General features: G+C 34.7%; 1 protein-coding gene across 4 annotated transcripts in view; it reads right to left on the bottom strand.

Moving 5' to 3' along the window:
- The window catches only part of ERCC6L2 (ERCC excision repair 6 like 2), a 139,020-nt gene that overhangs the window by 103,483 nt on the left and 19,181 nt on the right, over positions 1-16,356 (bottom strand). For 3 of the 4 annotated variants that reach the window (XM_024753828.1, XM_024753831.1, XM_024753830.1), the window contains exon 3: positions 566-688. The exons of the other annotated variant lie outside the window; for it this stretch is intronic. In XM_024753828.1, coding sequence (XP_024609596.1) covers positions 566-688 — 123 coding nt within the window. The remainder of the gene's footprint in view (positions 1-565; positions 689-16,356) is intronic. 4 annotated transcript variants of the gene reach the window in all.

The raw sequence follows: 16,356 nt of genomic DNA, 5'->3' as shown, positions 1-16,356 counted from the left end.
AAAGGAGAAAGCTGAAGAATGGATATGAATAGCATTAACAGTCACATGGGCAGAGATAGTGACAAGCCTAGACCTTAGCCTTTCTGATTCCAACTTTGATGTTCCTTGTATAGGATGGATTTGTTTCATATATTCAGGAGGTAATTATTCTGCTATGCAACTTTATCATTGAGGCACCTGTGTTAGCAATATCTACTACTGTCTGTATTTCATTCTCACATAGATAAAAAACAATACAATGAACTTCAATTAACTTTACATACACATTCATGGAAATTTAACAAATTAATCAAATTAAGTCATGTAAATCTTGCCAAGCAAAAGATTGAAAGCCCCAACCCACCCCCAAAATTCAAACTGAAATTACATTTTGCTATTTTCAGAGTCAATCATATCTAACTTGAGGACAAAACTGATAATCCTTCAGAAATTAGGTCTATGAAAGAAATGTTTAAATAATGTCTTTAAATCCTTATGTTTTAAATTTATACTATAATGTATAATGTTTAAGAGTTTCCACTTTTGCAATACCAGCTTCATGACTGTACATTTCTAGATATCTTACCTTTTTTGCTGTAGAAGAAAGGGATTCCTTTTTCATACTTCTTAGTAAAAACTCTGGCATATTATTTTCAATATCTTCACGAGTTCCCTTTTTACCCAAAACTGCAGCCAAAAATGAAATAACCTACCGAGAAAAAATCCAATTTTTTCAATCACTGTATATCGTGATGGACAAAATTTTACTGTTTACCTGAATACTCAGTAAGTGACAATTTGAGTATGTACAAATAGATTTGCTGGGAGGAAACACAATATGAACCACTAGTATAGGTTTTCTTTATTTGTATTAACAAACAAATCTATAATATAAAAGTTACCCTTGAATGCAATAAAAAAAAATTAAAATTAAATTTCTCACATTGCCATCTCTTCCATGATAAGTTCTACTCACTCAATGAATTCTTTTTTGATCTCATCAGTTGAGATATCATATTCTCTATTACAATAAACTGTGTACATTCCTTTTTCCTTGTAGAAAATAAACTCATTAAAGGGGTAATACTTGGCTCAAAAATTTGTGCATTTTTCTGTATCCAATACATATAGGTGGAATGACAGAATGTTATTTTAAGATAAACTAAGGCAATTCATCATTATACACACCATTCTGAATAACAGCTATTCTCCAAATATCAAATGAGAAAGACAAAAAGACATAGGAAAAAAGGAAATGTAACTTCATACAATGAAAAGCAAGAGATATTTAAACTAGACCTTGGTTCAAATTTCAACCTAAGTTGCTTGGCAGATATGTGAACTTGGGCAACTAAGTTAATCTCTTTGAATAACTAAAATTATATGAAAATACCAAATATAATACTGGAAGAGTTGTTTTAAATATTAAGGGGAAAATATATGAGGTATACATATATATGGGGGAAAATAACTGATCATTACTTTAGAAAAGTAAGTTATACAAATATTAAAATCTAAAGAAAAAATAGAGAATTAGAAAAACTATCAAAAAATAGTGTTTTCAACATGGTGTAGATCCTACAATGTGAATCTCAAATGATAGAAGAAAAAGAATGGTGCAGAAGTATTTGAAGAGATAAGGGCTGAAAGCTTTCAAAAACTGATTTCAAAAATCAAGCCATACACAGAGGTTAAGAATCCATCTGATAATGCAGGGAACAAGGGTTCAACCCCTGGTGCAGGAAGATCCCACATGCCGTGGAGCTACTGAGCCCACGCACCACAACTACTGAGCCTGCACTCTAGAGCCCATGCTCCACAACAAGAGAAGCCACTGCAATGAGTAGCCCGCGTACTGCAACGAAGAGTAGCCCTCACTTGCCGCAGCTAGAGAAAGCCCGTACACAGCAAAGAAGACCCAGCACAGCTAAAAATAGATTAAATAATTTTTTTAAAAAGCCACATATTCCATGTCGACTAAGAACATGAAGCCAAAAAAAAAAAAAAAAATCCACAAGTAGTTCCTGCAGGGAAAAAACTGCTCAAAATTTGAGACAGAAACATATTAAAAGTGGTCAGAGGAAAAAACAGATTATCTATTAAGCAACAATTAGACAAATAGCTGCTCTTGCAGCAAAAACAGTGGAGACACTATACAACGGAGTGATATTTTTATTTAGGTCTTTAATCCATTTTGACTTTATTTTTTGTATATGGTGTTAGAGAATCTTCTAATTTCATTCTTTACATGTAGCTGTCCAGTTTTCCCAGTGCCACTAATTAAAGAGACTGTCTTTTCCCCACTGTATATTCTTGCCTCCTTTGTCATAGATTAATTGACCACAGGTGCATGGGTTTATTTCTGGATTTTCTATCCTGTTCCACTGATCTATGTCTGTTTTTGTGCCAGTATCATATGCCTTTGATTATTGAAGCTTTATAGAACAGTCTGAAGTCAGGGAGCCTGACTCCCCCAACTCTGTTTTTTCTTTCTCAAGATTACTTTGTCTATCTGGGGTCTTTTGTGTTTCCATACAAATTTTAAAATTTTTTGCTCTACTTCTGTGAAAAATGCCATTGGTAATTTGATAGGGATTGCATTTAATCTGTCACTGCCTAAATGTAAAAAACTCCTAAAGAAAAACACAGGCAGAACACTCTGACATAAAACGCAGCAATATCTTTTTGGATCCATCTCCTAGAGTAATGGAAATAAAAATAAACTGGGACCCAATTAAATTGAAAACCTTTTCCACAGCAAAGGAAACCATAAACAAAAGACAACCTACATAATGGGAGAAAATATTTGCAAATGATGTGACTGACAAGGGATTAATTTCCAAAATATACAAATAGCTCATACAACTCAACATCAATAAAACAACTCAACCAAAAAATGGGGAGAAGATCTAAATAGACATTTCTCTGAAGAAGACATAAAGATGGCCAAAAGGAAAATGAAAAAAATGCTCAACATCACTAATTATTAGAGAAATGCAAATCAAAACTACAACGAGGTATCACCTCACTCCAGTCAGAATGGCCATCATCAAAAAGTCTATAAATAATAAATGCTGGAGAGGGTGTGGAGAAAAAGGAACCCTCCTACACTGTTGGTGGGAATGTAAGTTGGTACAGACACTATTGGGAACAGTATGGAGGTTCTGTTCACAATATGTGTGCCACTTACACAAAAAACATCTACAACAAGAGGTAGAGAAAGACCATTCAAACAAAAACCCAATGAAAGTTGATATAGCTATATTAATATAATACTGAGGCAAAAAGCATTACTATATTAAAGAGGCACACTTGATACTGATTAATTCATTTGGAAGTTATACGAAGTGTAAATTACTAAAGAAGAAACATTTACTGAAACAAAAGTAGTCAAATTGATAAGCACAATGGTAGATTTTGAAATAACTTAGTAAGAAAAAACAAAAAAAACAGTAAAGATATAGAATATTTAAATAAAATGGTAAGCAAACTTTATCTAATAAACATTTGATAGACCACTGTAAACTACAGCAAAACATAGTTTCACTTAAAGTACACATAAAATATTTACCAAATTTGACATGAAAGTCATAGAGCAAATCTTAATACATCCAACAGACAAAAATCATACAGAATATGTTCTTTGGTCACAGTGCAAGAAATCAGAAATAACAGAAAATCCCCAAATATTTGGAAAGTAAGGAATATATTTCAAAGTAGAACTCACAGTGGAGATTAGAAAATATTTAAGTTGAATACTAATGAGTAATAATTACATATTAAATTTGTGGAATACACTTAAAGCCATGCTTTATGAACTTAAATGCATATATATTAGGACAGAAGAGAACCAGCTAATAAAATATTTAAGAATCTATCTGAAAAATATATAAAAATAACAGAAAACTTAACACACAAAAATAGAATTATAAAGCATGAAAAAGCATAAAATAAAAAAGACTGACAAAGCCAAATGATCCTTCTGTTAAAAGATTTTTAAAAGTGATGACCCCTAGAAAATTGATTTAAAAAAAGAGAAACTAAGAGAACACGCAAACACACAAAAAAATATGTATAAGACATAATAAACATTGTTATGCCAATAACTGTGAAATTTTAGGTGAAATGGAAAAATAGAACTTATCAACACTGAAACAAGAAGAAATGGAAATTTTACATATTCAAATAACTATTATAGAAATCGAAATACATAATTACAAACCTTCTACAAAGAAAACTAAGGGTCAAATAGCCACCAATAAAGTCTACCAATGCTAAAGAAAGCTATAATGCCAGTCTTAGACAAACTCCTCCAGATTTTAGAAAAAGGGAGAAATGTTCTCAACTCATTTTATGAGTTCAACATAACCCTGATAAGGAAATCTAACAAAAATATGGGAAATTTACAGGCCAATTTCTCACACTCACATAGAAGCAAAACTCTTAAAATATTAGCAAATGGAACATAGAAATGTAAAAAAGAAATATATACTAACACCAAGTTTGGTTGACTCTGGAAATGTAATGTTGGTTTAACCTTCAAAATTTAGATAACTAGTATCTTAGGTATTACACTTAGCTTTCCTAACTCTTAGCTTCCTTAAAATAAAAATAAATTAAAATAGGACAGTCTATTGGGTTGGCCAAAAGGTTTGCTCTGTTTTTTCCATAAGATGGTTCTAGTAGCACTTAGTTGTCTTCTAACTTCATTCAAAACAATTTGGTTAGATTGTATGTGACAGCTGTCATATCAGTGTGCATTTAAAAAAAAACATCAAAATTGGTTAATTTTTGTGTAGCCACTTTAATATTGAAGATGGAAGAAAAAAATGATGACAGGGAAAAATCTACAACCAACATTACACTACTGAGCAAGGATCTCATTCAGATTTGACAGAGAAACTAAAACCTTTACAGACAAGCAAAAGCTAAGATAATTCAGCACAACCAAACCAGCCTTTCAACAAATGCTAAAGGAACTTCTCTAGGCAGGAAACACATGAGAAGGAAAAGACCAACAATAACAAACCCAAAACAATTAAGAAAATGGTAATAAGAACATACATATTGATAAGTACCTTAAATATAAATGGGTTAAATGCTCCAACCAAAAGACATAGACTGGCTGAATGGATACAAAAAAAGACCAGTATATATGCTGTCTAAAAGTGACCCACTTCAGACCTAGGGACACATACAGACTGAAAGTGAGGGGATGGAAAAAGATATTCCATGCAAATGGAAATCAAAAGAGGCTAGAGTAGCAATTCTTATATCAGACAAAATAGACTTTAAAACATAGACTATTACAAGAGACAAAGAAGGACACTACATAAAGATTAAGAGATCAATCCAAAAAGAAGATATAACAATTGTAAAAATTTATGCACCCAAAATAGGAGCACCTCAATACATAAGGCAAATAGTAACTAACAACCATAAAATGGGAAATCGACAGTAACACAATCATAGTAGGGGATTTTAATACCCCACTTTCATCAATGAACAGATCATCCAAAATGAAAATAAATAAGGAGACAGAAGCTTTAAATGATACATTAAACAACATGGACTTAATGATATTTATAGGACATTCCACCCAAAAACAACAGAGTACACGATGTTCTAAAGTTTTCATGGGGGAGGGAGGGAGACGCAAGAGGGAAGACATATGGGAACATATGTATATGTATAGCTGATTCACTTTGTTATAAAGCAGAAACTAACACACCATTGTAAAGCAATTATACCCCAATAAAGATGTTTAAAAAAAAAAAAAAAGAAAGATATATCTGAATAAAATGAGAAATAATTGGCTATACCAATTTATATTCTAAACTATACTGTTAAATTTCACTTTTAGGGAAATATTGAGATGTAGTTATAATCATTAACAATTGAGGAACATGCATTATTATTTAATAAAAAGTTATGCTTCATATTTAAAAAAATAAAAAAAATAAAAAATAAAGTTTTCATGGAACGTTCTCCAGGACAGACCATATCTTGGGTCACAAATCAAGCCTTGATATATTTAAGAAAATTAAAATCATATCAAGTGTCTTTTCGGACCACAAGGCTATGAGACTGGATATCAATTACAGTAAAAAAAACTGTAAAAAAATACAAACACATGGAGGCTAAACAATACACTACTTAATAACCAAGCGATCACTGAAGAAATCAAGGAGGAAATCAAAAAATACCTAGAAACAAATGACAATGAAAACAAGGTGAACCAAAGCGTATGGGATGCAGCAAAAGCAGTTCTAAGAGGGAAGTTTATGGCAATACAATCCTACCTTAAGAAAAAAGAAACAACTCAAATAAACAACCTAAGCTTACACCTAAAGCAATCAGAGAAAGAAGAACAAAAAAACCCCAAAGTTAGCAGAAGGAAGGAAATCATAAAGATCAGATCAGGAATAAATGAAAAAGAAATGAAGGAAACGATAGCAAAGATCAATAAAACTAAAAGCTAGTTCTTCGAGAAAATAAACAAAATTGATAAACCACTAGCCAGACTCATCAAGAAAGAAACGGATAAGATTCAAATCAATAGAATTAGAAATGAAACAGCAAAAGTAACAACTGACACTGCAAAAATACAAAGGATCATGAGAGATTACTACAAGCAACTATATGCCAATAAAATGGACAACCTGGAAGAAATGGACAAATTCCTAGAAATGCACAACCTTCCAAGACTGAACCAGGAAGAAATAGAAAATCTGAACAGACTAATGACAAATACTGAAATGGAAACTGTGATTAAAAATCTTCCAACAGGGCTTCCCTGGTGGTACAGTGGTTGAGAGTCCACCTGCCGATGCAGGGGACACAGGTTCATGCCCTAGTCCGGGAGGATCCCACATGCCGTGGAGCAGCCAGGCCCGTGAGTCATGGCCACTGGGCCTGCACGTCCGGAGACTGTGCTCCGCAACAGGAGAGGCCACAACAGTGAGAGGCCCGCAGTATCGCACAAAAAAAAAAAAAATCTTCCAACAAACAAAAGCCCAGGACAAGATGGCTTCACAGGCGAATTCTATCAAACATTTAGAGAAGAGCTAAGCCCAATCCTTCTGAAACTCTTCCAAAATATAGCACAAGGAGGAACACTCACAAACTCATTCTACGAGGCCACCATCACCCTGACACCAAAACCAGACAAAGATGTCACAAAGAAAGAAAACTACAGGCCAATATCACTGATGAACTGAGATGCAAAAATCCTGAACAAAATACTAGCAAACAGAATCCAACAGCACATTAAAAGGATCATATACCATGATCAAGTGGGGTTTATCCCAGGGATGCAAGAATTCTTCAATATACGCAAATCAATCAATATGATACACCATATTTACAAACTGAAGGAGAAAAACCATATGATCATCTCAACAGATGCAAAAAGAGGTTTTCACAAAATTCAACACCCATTTATGATAAAAACTCTCCAGAAAGTGGGCACAGAGGGAACCTACCTCAACATAATAAAGGCCGTATATGACAAACCCACAGCAAACATCATTCTCAATGGTGAAAAACTAAAAGCAGTTCCTCTAAGATCAGGAACAAGACAAGGATGTTCACCCTCACCACTACTATTCACCATAGTTTTGGAAGTTGTAGCCACAGCAATCAGAGAAGAAAAAGAAATAAAAGGAATACAAATTGGAAAATAGCAAGTAAAACTGTCACTGTCTGCAGATGACATGATACTATACATAGAGAATCCTAAAGATGCCACCAGAAAACTACAAGAGCTAATCAATGAATTTGGTAAAGATGCAGGATAGAAAATTAATGCACAGAAGTCTCTTGCATTCCTATACACTAATGATGAAAAATCTGAAAGAGAAATTAAATAAACACTCCCATTTACCATTGCAACATAAACAGTAAAAAACCTAGGGATAAATCTACCTAGGGAGACAAAAGACCTGTATGCAGAAAACTACAAGACACTGATAAAAGAAAGTGAAGATGATACAAACAGATGGAGAGATATACCATGTTTTTGGATTGGAAGAATGAATATTGTGAAAATGACTATAATACCCAAAGCAATCTACAGATTCAATGCAATCCCTATCAAATTACCAAAGGCTTTTTTAACAGAACTGGAAGAAAAAAATCTTAAAATTTGTATGGAGACACAAAAGACCCCAAATAGCCAAAGCAGTCTTGAGGGAAAAAAACAGAGCTGGAGGAATGAGACTCTCTGACTTTAGACTATAGTACAAAACTACAGTAATCAAGACAATATGGTACTGGCACAAAAACAGAAATGCAGATCAATGGAACAGGATAGAAAGCCCAGAGATAAACCCACGCAGGTATGGTCAACTAATCTATGACAAAGGAGGCAAGTATATACAGTGGAATAAAGACAGTCACTTCAATAAGTGATGCTGGGAGAATTGGACAGCTACATGTAAAATAATGAAATTGGAACACTCCCTAACACCATACACAAAAATAAAATCAAGATGGATTAGTGACCTAAATGTAAGACTGGACACTATAAAACTCTTAGAGGAAAACATAGGAAGAACACTCTTTGACATAAATCACAGCAAGATCTTTTTTGATCCACCTCCTAGAATAATGTAAATAAAAAGAAAAATAAACAAATGGAACCTAATGAAAGTTAAAAGTTTTTGCACAGCAAAGGACACTACAATCCAGACGAAAAGATAACCCCCAGAGTGGGAGAAAGTATTTGCAAAGGTATTAAGGGACAAAGGATTAATCTTCAAAATATATAAACGGCTCATGCAGCTCAATATTAAAAAAACAAACAACCCAATCCAAAACTGGGCAGAAGACCTAAATAGACATTTCTCCAAAGAAGACATACAGATGGCCAAGAAGCACATGAAAAGCTACTCCACAGCACTAATTATTAGAGAAATGTAAATGAAAACTACAATGAGGTGTCATCTCACACCAGTTAGATTGGGTATCATCTGAAAATCTGCAAACAACATGCTGGAGAGGGCCTGGAGAAAAGGGAACCCTCTTGCACTGTTGGTGGGAATGTAAATTGATACAGCCACTATGGAGAACAGTATGGAGGTTCCTTAAAAATCTAAAAATAGAATCATATGACCCAGCAATCTCACTACTGGGCATATATCCAGAGAAAACCATAATTCAAAAAGACACATGCACCCCAATGTCCATTGCAGCACTATTTACAATAGCCAGGAAATGGAAGCAACCTAAATGCCCATCGACAGATGAACGGATAAAGAAGATGTGGTATATATGTACAATGGAATATTGTTCAGCCATAAAAAAGAATGAAATTGGGTGACGTGGATGAAATTAGAGACGTGGATGGATCTAGAGACCGTCATACAGAGAGGAATAAGTTAAAAAGAGAAAAACAAATATAGTATATTAACGCATATATGTGGAACCTAGAAAAATGGTACAGATGAACTGGTTTGCAGGGCAGAAACTGAGACACAGACGTAGAGAACAAACGTATGGATACCAAGAGGGGAAAGTGGCGGGGGTGGTGGTGGTGGTGCGATGAATTGGGAGATATGGATTGACATATATACACTAATATGTATAAAATGGATAACTAATAAAGAACCTGCTGTATAAAAAAATTAAGTTAAATTCAAGAAAACAAAAAAAAATTGAGTGTTCAGTACAGTAAAACTGAACAATGACACAATAAAAAGACTAGAATCAAGACTCATACATATATGGACAGCTAGCTCAACTGAAAAATGGGCAAAGGACTTGTATCTTAGTCACTCTGGAGTGCTGTAACAAATTACCATAGACTGGATGGCTTAAATAACAAACTTTCATTTCTCAGAGTTCTGGGGGCTAGGGATTTCAAAATCAATGTGCTGGTAGATCTGATGTCTGGTGAAAGCCCACTTCCTGTTTTGCATGCAGATGGCAGTCATCTTGTATCCTCAGATGACAGAAAGCAGACTGAGGGGGTACTTCCTAGTAACTCTTCTTACAAAGCCACTAACACCATCATGAGGGTTTCACACTCATGACCTAATTGCCTTCCAGAGGCCCCATCTCCAAACACCATCACATTGGGGATTAGAGTTTCAACAAATGAATTTTCGGGAGATGCAAACATTCTATCTATAGCAACATGAATACACAATTCTCCAAAGAAGATATACAAAATGGCCAAAAAGCTCATGAAAACTTGTTCAACAACGTTGATCATTACAGAAATGCAAATCAAAACCACAATGAGGTACCACTTCATATGCACTAGGATAGCTACTATGAAGAAAACAGAAGATAACAGTGTTGAGAAGGATGTGAAGAAACATGAAACCTCATACATTGCTAGTGGGAATGTAATATGGTGCAGCCATTGTGGAAAATGGTTTAGCAGTTGCACAAAAAATTAAACATAGAATTACCATATGACCTAGTAATTCCACTCCTAGGTATATATACAAGGGAAATGAAAGCATATGTCCACAAAGAAACTTATACACAAATGTGTATAACTGCATTATACACAGTAGCCAAAACGTAGAAACAACCCAAATGTCCATCAAAGGATAAATGGGTAAACAAAATTGTTGTATTTACATGCAATTGAATATTATTCAGCCATAAAAAGGATGAAGTACTGATACATGCTACAACTTGGATGAGCCTTGAAAGCATTACACTAAATGAAAGCACCATACACAAAAAGTCACAACTGTATTTCCTTTATATGAAATATTCAGAAAAGGCAAATCTATAGATGCAAAAGATCAATTAGTGGTTGGCAAGGGATGGTGGGAAGGGGAAAAGAAAACTGATTACTTAATGCGTATGGGGTATTGTTCTGTGGAGATGCAAAAGTTGTGAAACCAGACAGAGATGGGGGTTGCACAACACTGTGAACGCACTAAATGCCACTGAATTGCAAAAATTGAAATAGTTAATTTATGTTGTGTGAATTTCATCTCAATAAAAAAATTATACCTTACAGTTTTATGAGTATGCATTTATGTATGATATAATCACTATTATTTTAGTTCTTGAGAAAAAGAGGAAAAATATGTAAAATATCAAGCTAGTACATAAGAATGATTCAATAAACAAGAGCTTTTTTTTTTTTTCTTTTTGCTGTACGCAGGCCTCTCACTGTTGTGGCCTCTCCCGTTGCAGAGCACAGGCTCCGGATGCGCAGGCTCAGCAGCCATGGCTCACGGGCCTAGCCGCTCCGCGGCATGTGGGATCCTCCTGGACTGGGGCACGAACCCACGTCCCCTACATTGGCAGGAGGACTCTCAACCACTGCATCACCAGGGAAGCCCAACAAGAGCTATTTTTGTTAGCATCATTTCACTGAGGTAAGGAGGCTTTATGCCCTGAATACAATCTTGCATATCACAATAAACAAAGTAGATTTTCAGTAAATTATGTTATCTAAAAGATTGTAAAATAATGATAAATAAGGATGGTCAAAACTTCTGCTGAGTTTTAAAATATTCTTTAAAATCTGCATTCTGAACCCACATTACAAAAGGCAGTGTAATGCAGGAGCTATGGCAAAGACTTTGGAGTCTGACCAACCAACATTATACTACCTATGTGACCCTGTGCAATTTCTATAATGTCGCCATAAATTTCAACTTTTTCATCAATAAAATGCATGAATAATGCCTAATTAACATACGTTTAATGGAAAATGTATATCGTAGAACATGGCACATAGGTTAGGGGTCATTAAATATATAACCACAGAAAGATATGATTACTCAATTCAACTTTAATTAATGCATTCAATAAAATATATTAATATACTTATTACCTACTACATGCCAGGTACTGTACTGGGCACCGCAAAAGTTTAGATGAAAGGCTTATTTCTATCCTCCAGCAGTTTGAAATCCATGAGTTGGCATGGGCGACTGAGGAGGTAATGGAGAAGAGTTGAAGAAGCATTGTTGAGAAAAAACTGATGAATAAAAATAAAGTTACTGAAAAATTCAGCAAGAGATTGGTGAGAGAAAAATGATTGATGTACTACATAGAACTGAGATTAAAGGAGACATAAAGAATGTTCCACAAATGACTGAGTTTTAAGCACTGGACAATTACTTTTTTTTTTTACTTAAGTATAGCTGATTTACAATATTTTTAGTTTCAGGTGTACAGCACAGTGATTCAGTTACTTTTTTTCAGATTATACTCCATTATAGTTTATTATAAGATATTGAATATAATTCCCTGTGCTATACAGTAAATCCTTGTTGCTTATCTATTTTATATATAATAGTTTGTATCTGTTAATCCATATTCCTAATTTGTCCCTCCTCACTCCCACTCCACTTTGGTAACCATAAATTTATTTTCTACGTCTGTGAGTCTTTTTCTGTTGTCTGGTGTGTGTGTGTGTATACACATAATTTTCTATGTTCAACACAGAAGTGGAACATAAGAATATCATTAGTATTTGTCCTTTTCTTTTTGACTTACTTCACTAAGCATAATGATCTCTAGGTTCACCCATGTTGCTGCAAATGGCAATACTACACACACACACACCACATCTTATTAAACCAATCATCTGTTAATGGGCACTTATTGAAGATAAGGCACTTGGGTTATTTCCATATCTTGGGTATTGCAAATAGTGCTGCTATGAACACTGGGATGCATGTATCCTTTTGAATTACTGTTTTCATCTTTTCTAGATATATGCCCAGGAGTAGGATTGCTGGATCATACTGTAGCTCTATTTTCAGTTTTTTAAGGAAACTCCATACTGTTTTCCATAGTGGCTACACTGATTTACATTCCCACCAAGTGTAGGAGGATTCTCTTTTCTCTGCACCCTCTCCAAAATTTATTATTTGTAGACTTTTTGATGATAGCCATTCTAACCAGTGTGAGGGAACACCTCATTGTAGTTTTGATTTGCATTTCTCTAATAATTAGCAATGTTGAGCATCTTTTCATGTGCCTGTTGACCATCTGTATGTTTTCTTTGTTAAAATGCCTATTTAGGTATTCTGCCCATTTTTTTGCTTGGGTTGTTTGCTTTTTTGATATTGAGTTGTACAAGATGTTTGTATATTTTGCATCTTAATCCCTTTTTGGTCACATCATTTGCAAATATTTTCTCCCATTCTGTATGTTGTCTTTTAATTTTGTTGATGGTTCCTTTTGCTGTGCTAAGCTTTTAAGTTTGATTAGGTCCCATTTGTTTATTTTTGCTTTTATTTTTTGCATTGGGAGACTGACCTAAGAAAATATTGCTATGATTTATGTCGGAGAATGTTTTGCTTATGTTCTCTTCTACAAGTTTTATGGGGTCATGTACTTAGGTGTTAAACTACTTCGAGTTTATTTTTGTATATGGTGTGAGAGAATATTCTAATTTCATTGTTTTCATGTAGTTATCCAGCTTTCCCAACACCACTTGTTGAAGAGACTCTTTCCTCCATTGTATATTCTTGCCTCCTTTGTCGTAGATTAATTGACCACAGGTGCATGGGTTTATTTCTGGGCTCTCTATTCTGTTCCATTGATCTATATGTCTGTTTTAGTGCCAATACCACACTCTTTTGATTTCTGTGGCTTTGCCATATAGTCTGCAGTCTGTACAGGTTATACCTCCAGCTTTGTTCTTTTTCCTCAGGATTCCCTTGGCAATTCTGGGTCTTTTGCGGTTCTATAGAAATTTTAGGATTATTTGTTCTAGTTCTGTGAAAAATGTCACAGGAATTTTGATAGGGATTGCAGTACATCTGTAGATTGCTTTGGGAAGGATGGCCATTTTAACAATATTACTTCTTCCAATCCAAGAGCATGAGATAGTTTTCCATTTCTTTGAATCATCTTCAATATCCTTTACCAATGTTTTATAGTTTTCAGCGTGTAGCAGTGGTCCCCAGCCTTTTTGGCACCAGGGACTAGTTTCATGGAAGACAATTTTTCCACAGGTGGGGGGGGGGGAGGAATGGTTCAGGCGCTAATGCAAGCAATGGTTCAGGCAGTAATGTGAGCAATGGGGAGCAGCAGATGAAACTTCGCTCACTCACACACTGCTCAACCCCTGCTGTGCAGCTCGGTTCCTAACAGGCTAAAGCTCAATAACAGTCCATGGCCCGGGGGTTAGGGACCCCTGCCATATTGGTCTTTCACCTCTTTGGTTAAGTTTATTCCTAGGGTTTTTTTTTTCTCTTTTAATGCGAGTTTTAAATGGGATTTTTTTTTTTTACATTCTTCTTCTGATATTTCATTATCAGTGTAAAGAAATACAACAGATTTCTGTATATCAATCTTGTATCCTGCTACCTTCCTGAGTTCATTTATTAGTTCTAATAGTTTTTGGGTGGAGAATTTTGGGTTCTCTATATAGAGTATCATGTCATCTGCAAATAGTGACAGTTCTACCTCTTCCCTTCCCATTTGGATCTTTTATTTCTTTTTCTGGTCTGACTGCTGTGGCTAAGACTTCCAGTACCATGTTGCATAGAAGTGGTGAGAGTGGGCATCCTTGTCTTGTTCCTGAATTTAAAGGGAAGGCTTTCAGCTTTTCACAGTTGAGTATTACTTTGGCTGTGTGTTTGTTGCAAATGGTATTTATTATGTTGAGATATGTTCCCTCTATACCCATTTTATTGAGGTTTTTTTTTATCATGAACGGATGTTGAATTTTGTCAAATCCTTTTTCTGTCTATTGAGATGATCATGTAGTTTTTGTTTCCTTTTGTTAATGTGGTGTATCACACTGATTGATTCACATGTGTTGAAACATCCTTGTGACTCCAGAATGAATCTAACTCGATCATGGTGTATGATCCTTTTTATGTATTGTTGGATTTGGTTTGCTAATGTTTTGTTGAGGATTTCTGCATCTATATTCATCAAAGATATTGGCCTACAATTTTCCTTTTTGTAGCCTCTTTGGTTTTGGTATCAGGGTGATGGTAGCTTCATAGAATGAATTTGGGAATGTTTCCTCCTCTTCAATTTTTTGAAATAGTTTGAGAAGGATAAGTATAAGTTCTTCTTGCATATTTGGCAGAATTTTCCAGTGAAGCCATCCAATCCAGGACTTTTGTTTGCAGGGAATTTTTTTATTATCATAGATTCTATTTCACTTCTAGTGATCAGTCTGTTCTGATTATCTGTTTCTTCTGGACTCAGTTTTGGCAGGCTATTTCTAGAAACTTGCCTATTTCTTCTAGGTTGCCCGATTTGTTGGCATATCACTGTTCATAGTATTCTCTCATGATTTTTTTGTACTGCTGCAGTATGGGTTGCTATTTCTCCTCTTTCATTTCTTATTTTGTTTATTTGGGGCCTCTTTCTTTTCTTCTTGGTGAGCCTGGCTAGAGACTTGTCAATTTTGTTTATCTTTTCAAAAAAACAGCTCTTGGTTTTATTAACCTCTTCTATTGTGCTTTATTGCTATTTTATTTATTTCCTCTCTGATTTTTATTATTTCCATGCTTCTGCAGACTTTGGATTTTGTTCTTCTTTTTCTAATTCTTTTAGGTGGTAAGTTAGGTTGTTCGAAATTTTTAGTGTTTCTTGAGGAAGGCCTGTGTTGTGATGAACTTCCCTCTAAGAACTGCTTTCGCCACATCCAATAGATTTTATAAAGTTATGTTTTCATCTTTTTTATCTCAAGGTATTTTCTGATTTCATCGTTGACCCACTGGTTTTTTGGTAGCATGTTGTTTAGCCTCCACATTTTCATTATTTTCCTGTTTTTCTTTTTGTGGTTGATTTCTAGTTTCAGACCACTGTGGTCACAAAAAATGCCTGAAATAATTTCTATCCTCTTAAATTTGTTGAGGCTTATTTTGTGACCTTATATGTAATCTACCCTAGAGAATGTTCCATGCACCCATGAAAAGAATGTGTACTGTGGGGTTTTTGAGGGGGTTTTTTTGGAATGTAGTGTCCTTTAGATATCAATTACATCCAACTGGTCTACTGTGTCATTTATGACTTCTGTGGCATTACTGATTTTCTGTCTGGATGATCTGTCCATTGATGTCAGTGGGATGTTAAATTCTCCTATTATTTTATTATTGTCAATTTCTCCCTTTATGTCTATTAGTATTTGTTTTATATACTTAGGGGCTCCTATATTAGGTGTGTATATGTTAACAAGTGTGACATCCTCTTTTTGTATTGATTGCTTTATCATTATACAATGCCCTTCTTTGTCTTTCTTCATGGCCTCTGTTTTAAAGTCTATTTTGTCTGATATGAATATTGCTACCCCTGCTTTCTTGTCACTTCCATTTGCATGAAATATCTTTCCATTCCCTCACCTTCAGGGTCTGTCTCTTCTGCTCTGCAGTGAGTCTGTTGCAGGCAGCATATTGGAGGTTCTTGTTTTTTTTTTTTTTTTTT

This window comes from Neophocaena asiaeorientalis, unplaced genomic scaffold, assembly GCF_003031525.2.
Source record: "Neophocaena asiaeorientalis asiaeorientalis breed wild unplaced genomic scaffold, Neophocaena_asiaeorientalis_V1.1 scaffold220, whole genome shotgun sequence".
Classification (NCBI taxonomy): domain Eukaryota; kingdom Metazoa; phylum Chordata; class Mammalia; order Artiodactyla; family Phocoenidae; genus Neophocaena; species Neophocaena asiaeorientalis.
The sequence above is the reverse complement of the archived record's forward strand: the minus strand, read 5'-3'. Positions and strand labels throughout refer to the sequence as shown.